Here is a 12,775-nt window from a genome sequence, read left to right on the forward strand (position 1 = left end):
CGGCCTCCAAGCTAGGAAAGCTCCAAAGGCCTCGCCTATTGGCCGGTTTGGAAAGGTGAGGGCGGGAGGTTGAGGTGAGTGCTGTAATCTCATTGGTCAGAAGTGCTAATGAGGAAGTAGTCTGGCAAAACAGGGCTGTAATACTTCCATGAGGCATGTAGCCTACTTATGTTTCACTTTGATAGGGGAAAGTTAATGAACATTGGAATTCATGCAATTTTTAAATAAGAACACCGATACACCTATACAGCTGCCAAAATAGAGAAACGTTTGAGTGTGTTTGGGTATTAAATGATAAAAGAGTTATGCAGGCCTACTTCTCATATGCTGACTGAGTGCTGATAATGTTTAAATCAAATAACATGTTACAAAAATGCGTGGGAGATAAATCTTATTCTAGACAATAAAGACAATAATAAACTGTACTGAGTTTTGAGACGTATTAATTTTGCCTGTCCTATAGCCCTTGCTCCAGGTTTTTGTCAGTATAAAATAAATGAAGTATGACGGTTGCTCTCTGAACTTCTGGATTTAGGCTAAAGGTAGAATGGAATGAAGGAAGGATAGAATTAAAGGAAGAGGGAGTACAAAACAAAGAAACACAGACAGACACATGCAGAATCAGAGACAGAGGGAACAAATACATGTATTGTCTCCTTCATGTTTCAAACCTGGGACCTTTCATCCTCTGAGAACCTCTGCTTCAGTGGGAGTGCCACTGTGAAATGGAATAGGCTATAACTTACTGTCACTTTACATTCATGTATCTGTTTTTCTATATGAAGTCTCATCCTCTTTTGCATGGCATTACTTTTTTCTATGAGCAGCTCTTTTAGTGAAATACAATTTGAAACATAAAAAATGGGCAACAATGTACAACTCAAAAGGTTTCAAAAACTTAACGGGTCCTTACTGGCCTGCTGGAGTTTTTACCAGTCTTTGGCCTGGTTCCCAGAATGCCCTGTTTTGTTGCTCCTGACACTCCCATCTCTGCTCGCTATGAGCCAGTAGACGGTATTAAAAGCATGGTTATCTTTCTCTTCCCCTCCTTAAACTTATTTGAGAGTAATTATCAGTATCTGAACCAGTCTGATTGGTTGAGGGACACATTGGAACACTTCAGCTGAAATCCTAGACACATAATGATGTTCCCCCTCAACAGCAAAGAGCATTTAGCTTCATGACATCACATGCTCAGCATGCTATACAAGTTGTCTTGATATGGCACCAAAGTGAGATGTTAAGTCTTTGTTCAAGCAGGTTTAACTGGTTAGAAAAAAGTTGTACATTTGAGAAGGCAATCTGTACGAGCCACCCCAATACCTAGTTAATAACTTTGCTTTGGACTCAGAGGTAGTATCATGTTCTGTGAGGTGTTTGCATGTCTACTATCAAGCCAGAGGTAAACGCTGTTAAACTAGGCAACACACTTTTGACACACTTTGAAATAAACTTTTGGGGTAGATAAGATTCATGTCTCAGTCATCCCTTTTGGCAGCTCCATCCTGGTACTTTTAGCTGGTGGAAGTAGCCTATAGGTTCAATTCAAATGGATAACTTTAATCTGGTCACTATTAGAAACTTTAATGGCTGAGAGGCACATTTTTAAGGCAAAAAGTTATCAATTTAAAGTATGATAAAATGGGGTAATCCTTTATTAGTCTCACAAAAGGGCTTTCTACAGTGTTACAGCACCAACACTGAAACAACAGGAGGAAACACCAAATATAGTAAATAAGTAATCAGTAAAAAATGTGTATTACACATAAAAAGGATATAGATTATGGCACATAATTATGATACAAAATATATCACAAGATTTGAAATTGCACATAATATTGATTGCACATGAACGAGTAAATGAATTTTGAGTCTTGGTATGTGCAGCCTACTGGGAGAATTGCAACTGACAGCAGCAAGAAGGAAGAACTTGCCATACCTCCTTCATACAGTGGTGAGTCTGCCTGTGGCTGAAAAAGCTGCCAATGGCTGTCACAGTGTCCTGCATAATTGTTCTTCCTCCCACCACTTAAGGGGACACCCTGGCTTTTATAACCGTGCATAGTGTAGGATTGTACTCACAATGAAAGGAAATACCACACTGCTAATGTTGTTTCGTTCACATGCTGCTTCCTCATTCTGTGAGCAAAAGGTCTAATATGTCAGCTAGGATTTTTGTGTAATCACGTCTGACAAATTCATTTTTTTAATTTTCTACTATCACAGTTAAAATATTTCTGACTCACTAGTACTTAGGGCCAAAGAGGTGACAAGCACTCTCAGAATGGGTTAATAAAACTTCAGTTCAAATCAGTATCACAATAAGCCATCTTACAGTATCTGACACACACAAAGACACCCCACAACAACCACAACCATGTCAATTCTTCTAAATGTTTTTTCCCCAAATCCCAATTTTCTATTGTCATTCCTAATGTCAAATACATGTTACTTTTAGCTCCTCGTCGACATGAACAATTATTAATAAATGCTAAGATTTGTGTCAGCCTAAAATGGTTTTGGGTCCCACTAAAGTAAAAATAATTCCACAGTGAAATGTCACGTTATATTTAGTATCGTGAATTTGGTCTTTTTTTATCATATAGATGTCCCTCTGCTTTGTTTCTACAACTTTACTCCTTTTGCACAGCCATGTCAACACAGATCTGTGATGTGTGAAGCAAGACTACGCTGAAAAAGAGAGTCTCACCTTTACCAGTCCTCGGATAAGAAAATACATATGGGATAGTAAAAGAAAAGTATAATCAATGAGACACCACTCAAATTGTATCTAAATTCCATTTAAAAACAAAGGGCCACTGCCATCTACTGGTTGTGCCAGTCGGTAAGAGCCTTTTGCTGTAGTGATGGCAACACAAACTGAATGCTAAATGTTATGAATATATGACAGACATACACATTTAAAAATAAGGGAATAAGCTGACACTGAGCTTTTTTTCTTAAAGGGTTTTAGTTTTATAAGACTGTGACAAACATTAAGACATGATTCCGCTTTTTGCTGCTCAGCAAAGGGAACATGCAGTTGTTCATTTTGCAATCTTTTCATGTTGAGGAAGTTGAAGGTTTGACTTTTGTTTCTAGTGGGAAAGAAGGACAATTGTTTGCTCATTTGTCACGAGTGGAAACCATTTTTAAGAAGTTGTACCTTTTGGATTATTTGATTCATAAAATGATCAATTGAGGAGAATTTTACACTACAACATAAATTGTTTTGTTACATGAGTTCACAATAACACTGTGGTTGTGAGTGAAATATTCCTCTGCTGCAATTCAGAAAAAATAAGAAGTGTCCGACACAACCACAGCCTTATCAGATAAAAACCTTCTGTGTTCTGTTCCCACATTACAGGCAATTACAAAAAATGTAAACAGAATCAATAACATAATCATTATTTCCCTTTGTTAGCATTAACAAAGCTATAAATAAAAAAATGCTTCCATTGAGACCATTGCTTATAGAATCATTTATTGTGCAATTTTTGAAAACTATACCGCAAACATTTAACTACACAATATGGGACATTTTTATAAATATGTGTTCACAATTTCAACATTTAAAAAAGGTAATTTACAGATTTGAACAAGCATTGCACAGATACACTTCCACTTCCTGTTTTTCTGTGTTGTAATTTCATACAAAATGAGTTTAATCACAGAAAAAAGCCCCTTTATTTCTTTAAAAAAAATACATTTAAAATACACACATGAATATACACACGGCACAGACACTACATACAATTTAAATATCAAGATGGATTATTTTCGCACATATTTATTAATATGTCCATTTGGTCTTTTGGCTCAGACTCACAGTGAGAACTGTTGGTTGTTTGATTGCTCTGTCTTTTGGTCACAAAGGACAATTCTTTAGTGCCCTCACCTGGGGAGGTGCTGGAGATATGGCGGAAGAGCTTCTGGATGCCGGTGTCCCTCAGAGAGCTCCTGAAGGAGCGAGCTGCGAACATGTAGAGGATGGGGTTAACAGTGCTGCTGATGAAGACCATGGCTCCAGCGATGAAGGTCATGGTGTCCCTGACACTTTCCAGATTCTCTGCTGCCTGAGGTAGGGATTTTTCAATGGCCAGGATGATGACTGAAAGGACATTTCCTATGTGATGAGGCGTCCAACAAATGGCAAACACTACCACGACACTGGCAATCAGGACAGTGGATTTGCGCTTGGACTTGAAGGTCATCTGAGTAATCCGGCTGCAAAGACAGCCATAGCAGACGACGAGGATGAAGAAGGGTATTATGTAGCCCACCAGGGTTTCCAGCAGCACACACCCCAGCTCCTGGGCCGCAGAAGTGTACAGCCGGTACAGACAGTGCTCCTCACCAGAATCTGTCCCTACCACCTGAGTTGGGATGACAGGTATGCTAAACAAGAATGCTGCAGTCCACAGAACCAGCAGAACTTTATTCAAAGCTTTCTTTCTCTTCCAGCCAGCTGAGGCAAACGGATAGCGCACAGCCACAAAGCGCTCCACACTCATGAGGGTAATGAAGAAAACGCTGCTATACATACAGGCGTTGATCATGAACACCATGGCTTTGCAGAATTCTTCTCCAAACACCCAGTAGTGGGCCAGGGAGTAGATCCAAAGAGGCAGGGTGATGAGGACCAGCAGGTCAGCTACAGCCAGGTGCAGGATGAGCAGCACAGTGTGGGAGCGCTGCTTGACATGTCTCAGGATAGTCCAGATCACCAGCAGGTTCCCCGGAGCTCCTATCAGGAATGACAGACCCAGGATCACACACACAACTATTGTCCCGCCATCAAACTCCTCAGGGGCCATTTCCACTGAAGAGGGCAGATTGGTCGAGTGGTTCATGCTGTAAGTGTATGTGCTGACTGTGGAGTCTGCATGAAAAGAAAAACAAAGTACTGCGCAAGCAAGTATTCACTTCCCTTTAAGAATAGACAGCTCAGGAAAGGGGTTTCCTCACATGGCTATTTGAGACACAGAGAGGTGATTCATGAATGCGTCATCCACCCATTTTTTCCTCAATTAAAAGTAAGTAAATTAGTCAAATAAGTAAGAGAGAAACCCACCATTTCTTTTTGAAATGATCTCAGAAAATACATAATTTCACATACTAAAAAGTAATGTGGGAGCAACTCCATGGCACACAACAACATTAAGGCTTGGGAGAATATGTATGATGACAGTTCATGAATCATCTACAAAATTGCGAAGATTGGAGAAAGAAAAATCTGAACTAAAGAAATACAAGACTTCACTCTAAAACAAAAAACACTTTATCACAATCATAGAGCATATCATATTGAATGTTTTCAAGATTTCCAACAAAACATCAATATATGATCATCAAAATGAAAAACACATTGTCATTTGTTTTCTTTCCTTGAAAGGGAAGGTGATGAGAGAAGGCTTGTTTCTATGATGAGACTGCATTAAGTGCATGTGACATACTGTACAGTCTTTCAAAGCCTTCGATCATATAAAGGCCTTCATAATAAAGAATAGTCCCATAATAAACTGCAATATAAAAATATCACGTTTCCCCAGCATCACAGTTCCAGGGATTCAATTAGTTTCTGAGTCGCTCATCAGCTCCAACTGTGTGTTTGCTGCCCTCTGGCCTGCCTGATGTTGTATTACCAGCTCTCTGAGTTTGTTGGTGTGAGTGACCATTTCCTGGAAAAGCCTGACCAGAGGGGACTGCTCCAAACTCCCTCGTAAGTTCCTTGCGCAGAGGACGTATAATATAGGATTCACTGAACTGCTGATAAAAACAAGAGCTCCAGAGGTGAAGAGAACACTCTCTGGCACACATTCATGATCTGTGCCTGAATTTAGGATGCAAACCACATCAATAATGTTGATGATATGCCAAGGCAACCAGCACAATGTGAAGGCTAGCATCACAGCGTGCACAAGCAACATAGATTTTAGTTTGGAGTTGTAATTCATTTTCCTTAGCTGGGCAGCTACTAGACAGTAACAGATACTTAGAATGACAAAAGGGACTACAAAACCTGCCAAGGACTCCAAACATAACAAGATGATCGCTTGAGTCACAGAGCTGAATTCCTTGATGAAACACAACTCAGCTACATCGCTTTCATCCATAGGTGCGGTCAGTAATGCAGGCACTCCTAGAAGTAATGCGAGGAACCAAAGAAGTGCGAGACATGTGCTCATAATGCTCTTGTTCTTCCAGCGCATCATTAAAAATGGATGACAGATGGCTAAATAGCGTTCCACACTCATAAGGGTGATAAAGAATATGCTGCTGAACATGCAGACATAGACAATGTACACCAAGGCCATGCAGAAGGCTCTTCCAAACACCAAGGTGCCAGCCAGGGAGTAGATCCAAAGAGGTAGGGTGATGAGGACCAGCAGGTCAGCAACAGCCAGGTGCAGGATGAGCAGCACAGTGTGGGAGCGATGCTTGACATGTCTCAGGATAGTCCAGATCACCAGCAGATTCCCCGGAGCTCCTATCAGGAAGGACAGACCCAGGATCACACACACAACTACTGTCCAGCCGTCAATGTCCTCAGGGTCCATTTCCACTGAAGAGGGCAGATCGGTCAAGTGGTTCATGCTGCAAGTGTATGTCTTTACAGTGGCGTCTGCATGAAAAGAAAATCAAAAAGTGCTGTACAAGCAAGTCTTAACTTCCCTTTATGGATAAGTTGGAACAGGAACCAGGTCTCTCAGTAAGATCCTAGACCGATGATCTACCGTTATTCCAAAGACCTTTCTGTTTCTATTCTGAGACCATGGTCTGTTGATGAACTTTATTATCTGTATGTTATGGATCAAGTCAGGGTTATATTGATTTTATTGATGTAATGATTTACTTTACTCACTGCATGGCAAAACAAGTCAAAGGTATTTTATAGTTCAATCACTGAATGCTTTTATTTTGTGTATATTTGTGATGGTTGAGCAAGTGTATAAAATAAGAAAAGATGGACCTTTATTAATACCTGTGGGGAAATTCAGGAGTTTAAAGCAGCAACAGATAGAGAATGAAAAACAGGGCACTAAAGATTCACACAAGGATAATACAATTAACCTGTTAAGCCCGAGAGGACCCTAATCCGGGTCTGGTGGGTAGTTTTTTCATGAAACTGTGTCTCAGGGCTTCTTAATATTTAAAAACATATTAATGTGTCATACTCACTTAACGGTTAGAAACTCAGCTAACTGAAGATATGAACCATTCTTACCGAAACAAAGCACAAGTCTCACAAGAAGCGTCTAAATGAGCCCTGAGCAAAAAAATGCTAACGCAGTTAGCGCAGAACTCATGGTATAAATACCCTTATTACTTATCGTAACTGCACATCCAATCCAGCGATTAGCAAACTGAGATTCCACAGATTCCAGAAATATCAGTATAATCTCTGAGCGATTAGAACTCGCGACAGGGGAAGCAAACCCAGACATCACAACACGTAAGGGAGATCGCCTCACTTTAGCTGTTATTCTGATCAAAAGTTGTGTTCAATGGCATTACAATGATAAAAACGATGCTGAAGGTTAATCCAATGGTTAATCCAATGTGTCTGTGTCACTTTGAAATAATTACTGATAATCCATCAATCAAATTTTATGTCAAAAACGGAGATTTCATATTAGCTGCTAATGAAAGCCACCAGAGTGTATCGCAGCTTCCGGTTCCGGGGCATTCTGGCAGCGCATCACTCATTCACCAATGGGTAATGTTCAGATGGATTTGATGAACTTCCCCTCGATTCTATTGGCTCTAACGGTTAAAAAGAGATGTCAAACATCAAAATCAAACGAGGGGGGCCAGAGATATGGAAAATACACCCAAATGGCCCCAGAAGTGTTTTCTTTTCTTTTAAACCTCTCTAAAAAAGGTCAAATGTCACTTGTTATACAGGGTACTTATTATATGTGATAGTTTGGATTCCTAAAGCTTTTAGTCTATCTCCCATCATTCAAGGGTGGTTTTCACTATAAGAAATTCTTTTTTTTGGACGGACACTATCATTTACATTTTTTTACTATGTTCAATCTGAATTTACTTTAAAATAAAAACATCTATATTGATTCTGACACTTCTACATCCAACTCACAGATGTAACCTTGCTCTGAGAAAAAAGATTATTAATTTACCCCTTTTAGAAGGGAAGATATGGTCATTTGTTCTGGGAATGTCATTTTTGAGCCTGAGACCTGAAAAACAGGCACAGGGCTTAACAGGTTAAAGATACAATCCGGATTGTTACACAACACACATTAATGACATACACCTAATATGTTCCAAAGTGTACATCAGAAAGCAATGCTTGTTATTAAAAGATGTTTTTCTGTTTGTTTCTACATTGGCAACCTAAATATACTACAATAAATACATTTAATAAATATTAATTATTTCCAAAAAGAAACATGTCTTTCTCTTTTCCACTTTTGTTTGAGAAATAAATATTATAGAGCAAAACATAATGAACTGACCGTTACTGCAATGGTGCAGCTGAACTGAAAGAAAGTCATGACTTTTTTTTCTCCTTCTTCCAAAACCTTTGAGATCACCAGTTTTAACATAGTTCATATATTTCTAAGATTGGACACAAAGCTAGACTTGTGTCTGTGCCGTCTCACCCTATTCATCCCCAACAACCTTTGCAATTGCATTTGGAAAGTCCCATTCACACACTTTAACTTTGGACTCTCTGTCAGCTTTATCTATTGCATGAATGGCAATCGTTAGAATGGTTAATTATTATCATTACTTGCTTTTTCATGCTACAGTCAGAATTATTTCTGTTCCAAGCACACTATTTATGTAATTGTTCATTATACAACCCCCTGTCCATTTTTCTTAACTTTCACAATTTCATGTAAAAAAACTATAGAAGTTTCACAAAAAAACATTTTTTTTGCAGGCCTAAGGTTGTATTACATGGTAAGAGCATAGTTTTAAAGTGATATAAAATATATAACAAAGTTATTTATTGCAACCAGGATCAGAATCAGGCTAACCTTAAACCTAAAATCCCACATACTTTTTGTCGTATCTCACACTGGCTTAAATTGATCATTTACATTTTTTTGTAATTGCAATACATTCTGTGGTGAAAATGGACACGGTCGACTATTTATGATGGGTTTCATTCAGTAACTAAGTCATTACTCAAGTACTGCACTTTAGTACCATTTTGAGGAACTTTACTTGATTATTTCAATGTTTGCTTCTTTGTACTTCTGCCCCACTACAATTCTGGATCTGGATCTGGATTAATACTGAACCCAGAGGTATCACGCTCAGTGGGGGATGGATGATCCCCGCTAAATGTCTCTTAAAATTTGCCGGAAGCACTCCACGGTTTCTGCGATGACAACTTCTTCTGGAAGCAAGTTCCACTCTCTGATTGTTCTCGGAAAGAAGGAGTATTTAAGAGTGTCCCTAGTTGCGAAAATTCGCTCGAAGTTCAAAAGTAAATCGTGAACTTGTCACAGAGTATTCCTACATGGTAGGCCTATACTATTCAGGCATTAATTACATTTACAAAGCAACCTGTCAGGATTAACATGTTTTGTCACGTTTGTAGTTTTGTATGTCTGGTTATGGGTGTTTTCCTCCGTGTATATTGTTGGGTCCTTCTTCCTGTGTTTTTCCTCCCTGTCGTTAGTTTCCCTGGTGTGTCTAATTGTCTGATTGTGTTCAGCTGTCGCCCTTGTGTTTCTCCTCTCCTGCCCGGCTGTTTCTCGTCTTGTGATTACCCCTCTCTGTATTTAGTCTTGTCTCTTCCTGTGTTCAGTGTTGGTTCATTATTTTGTCGTTCCTGTTCCCCTTCATGTTGGTCTCTGTAACCTTTGTATTGGATGCTACCTGGTACCTGTTTTTGGATTCTTGTTTTTGTTCAGCTTTTGTTGAATAAAGCTCGCCTTTTGTTTCCTCCTCATTCTGCATTTGGGTCCTATTTTTCCCTAACCCTGACAGAATGAACCAACCAGATATGGGCCCAGCAGATCCTTTTGAGCAGGAATTATTGGATTTTTCCTTTTTTTTGGCTAACTGCTCTGATAGATGGAGGGGAGCGTCCGGGGTTCAGCTGCGAGAGGCTGCTCTGGTAGAGGCGCGCCAGATGACTATGGAGAAACCAGACTTGGTGAAATTCCTACCTAGCTGGATTTTGGATTTCCTCTCGGTTTGTTATCCCCTGCCTGCTGGCCCCGGGCATGCTGGCTCCCTTCCCCCCCAATTCCCATTTTGACACCACGCGCATTGGTGTGTTCCGTCTGGAGTCAACCTCTGCTTCTTCCCCAGTTCCTGCTTCTGTCCAGGAGCAGTTCTCTGGAACTCGTTTGGCATTTGGAGGTCTACGGATCCTCCAAAAGGCTCCTAAGAGAGGGAGTCGCAAATCCAGGCTAGCAGCCCGACCGAGCCCCAAGAGCCATGGTTCCAGCCTTAGTTCTGGCCCCAGCAGCCATGGTTCCGGCCCCAGTTCTGGCCCCAGCAGCCATGGTTCCGGCCCCAGTTCTGGCCCCAGCAGCCATGGTTCCGGCCCCAGTTCCGGCCCCGGCGGCCATGGTTCCGGCCCCAGTTCCGGCCCCAGCAGCCATGGTTCCGGCCCTATGTCCTGTCCCGTTGGGGGTCCCGCCGTCTACTCTTCTACCGGGGGTCCTGCCAACCCTGTGTCCTGTGCCGTTGGAGGCCCCGCCGACTACTCTTCTGCCGGGGGTCCTGCCAACCATATGTCCTGTCCCGTTGGGGGTCCCGCCGACTACTCTTCTGCCGGGGGTCCTGCCAACCCTATGTCCTGTGCCGTTGGAGGTTCCGCTGGGGGTCCTGCCAACTCCATGTCCAGTCCCGTTGGAGGTCCCGCCAACTACTCTCCTGCCGGGGGTCCTGCCAACCCTATGTCCTGTCCCGTTGGGAGTCCCGCCGACTACTCTTCTGCCGGGGGTCCTGCCAACCCTATGTCCTGTGCCCTTGGAGGTTCCGCTGGGGGTCCTGCCAGCTCCATGTCCAGTTCCGTTGGAGGTGCCGCCAACTACTCTCCTGCCGGGGGTCCTGCCAACCCTATGTCCTGTCCCGTTGGGAGTCCCGCCGACTACTCTTCTGCCGGGGGTCCTGCCAACCCTATGTCCTGTGCCGTTGGAGGTCCCGCCGACTACTCTCCTACGGGGGTCCTGCCAATCCTATGTCCTGTTCCTCTAGGGTTCCCGCCGACAACTCTTCTGCCGGGGGTCCTGCCAACTCCTGGTCCTCTTCCGTGGGGGATCCTGCCGAAGCCTGTCCCACGGGCTCCGGTTCCTGTTCGGCTGACACCGGGTCCTGCCCGGCCTCCGGAGCTGTCTGTTCTTCGCCCTCGAGCCTGGCCCCCTGAGAGCTGCGGTCTTCGCCCTCGGGCCCGGCCCCCTGACTCTTCCTGCCGCAGTCCTCGCCCTCTGGCCCGGCCCCCTGACTCTTCCTAACGCTGCCTTCGCCCTCATGCTCGGCCCCCTGAGTTCGCCCGCTGTGGCCTTCGCCCCACCTTGGACTCTGCCTTGCCCCCGGGCTGTCCGCCCGAGTCCCCCACCTTGGACTCTGCCGTGCCCCCGGGCCGTCCGCCCGAGATCCCTTCCGGGTCCTCCGCTGTGCTCCTGGGCTGTCAGCCCAAAACCCGTCCTCCAGACACCCTCCACCCACCCTGGTGGCCCTAGTTTTTTAGTTCGCCCTTGTGTTTCTCTTCCCCTGCCCGGCTGTTTCTCGTCTTGTGATTACCCCTCTCTATATTTAGTCCTGTCTCTTCCTGTGTGCAGTGTCGGTTCATTATTTTGTCGTTCCTGTTCCCCTTCATGTTGGTCTCTGTATTTGATGCTACCTGGTACCTGTTCTTGGATTCTTGTTTTTGTTCAGCTTTATAAATAAATAATAATAATAATAAAGCTCGCCTTTTTGTTTCCTTTTGAAACCAGCTTCCTCCTCATTCTGCATTTGGGTCCTATTTTCCCCCAACCCTGACACAACCCTCCCAAGTTGTCCCAACCCTAGGTATTTCTAATTTTACTTTACTACAAATCTAAGTACTTTTGCCACCGCTGGTTTTATCAGCTTCCCAGTAGAACAGTTTATGGGAAAAATCAGGCAAATGTTGACAGTCAGAATCAGATCAAGCATTCTTAACTTATAAGCTATTGTGCCACTTATCCCCCATTCGGAATTTGACTCTCAGAGAAGAGCTAGGCCTATGTCTAAAGCAATCTCATTTGAAATAGAACTGTACCAGATATTTCCATACAACTACTGGTTAGTGTTCAATAGCACCTAGACAATTCAGTAATGGTATATTTTTTAGGGATTTCTGTTTTTCTGATAAATGAGAGAAGTGATTGAGTCCTATGTTCCTATCACCAAAAAGTACAATTTCCGTCTAAACTAAAGCTAAGTTTACAGGACTATAATTCAGTATTTGTTTTAGTTAAATAATTGTCTGACTATTTGGTGATGTAGGACAGCCACCTGGTTCATACCTCAGCAAATCTGAAGAGGAAAAGAGTTGTCACTCAAGTTATGGGCTTTTTAGTCACCATCCCCACATTCGGCCTGGTCTAATTTGGCTCTTTTTCAGGGATTGGGGTAGTTCTAAAGAACAACCAAAAAAACGTTTTTCCCCCCAAAATAAAATTTGACAACAATCTATTTAATTAATGGGAGACCCTAAAGATAAGAAAAATCATTGTGGTCCTTTGTTCTACCTCGGGTAGGGGTATCTCAAAATCTGAGGGCCCTTCCCAGTCCAGAAGAGGGCAGTAAA

At 42.5% G+C, this 12,775-nt stretch overlaps 2 protein-coding genes across 3 annotated transcripts; both read right to left on the bottom strand.

The window, feature by feature from the left end:
• Positions 1 to 3,470: 3,470 nt before the first annotated feature.
• On the bottom strand, positions 3,471 to 4,978 carry LOC307030849 (leukotriene B4 receptor 1). The gene has a single exon (XM_079667510.1). It carries the CDS (start codon positions 4,854 to 4,856, stop codon positions 3,768 to 3,770), a length of 1,089 nt encoding a protein of 362 aa, XP_079523636.1. The 5' UTR covers positions 4,857 to 4,978; the 3' UTR covers positions 3,471 to 3,767.
• Positions 4,979 to 5,560: 582 nt separating this feature from the next.
• Positions 5,561 to 8,626, bottom strand: LOC307030848 (leukotriene B4 receptor 1-like). 2 transcript variants are annotated; one of them, XM_079667509.1, is made up of 2 exons: positions 8,487 to 8,626; positions 5,561 to 6,493 (listed from the first exon to the last, which is right to left on the bottom strand). In XM_079667509.1, the coding sequence occupies exons 1-2, from the start codon at positions 8,581 to 8,583 to the stop codon at positions 5,574 to 5,576; spliced, it is 1,017 nt and encodes a 338-aa protein (XP_079523635.1). In that variant the 5' UTR covers positions 8,584 to 8,626; the 3' UTR covers positions 5,561 to 5,573. The 2 variants fall into 2 exon arrangements, with proteins under 2 accessions (XP_079523635.1, XP_079523634.1); XM_079667508.1 differs by having other exon boundaries at positions 5,561 to 6,628; positions 8,487 to 8,624.
• Positions 8,627 to 12,775: the final 4,149 nt, after the last annotated feature.

The sequence above is a fragment of the Notothenia rossii genome, assembly GCF_949606895.1.
Source record: "Notothenia rossii genome assembly, chromosome: 2".
In the NCBI taxonomy this organism is placed as follows: domain Eukaryota; kingdom Metazoa; phylum Chordata; class Actinopteri; order Perciformes; family Nototheniidae; genus Notothenia; species Notothenia rossii.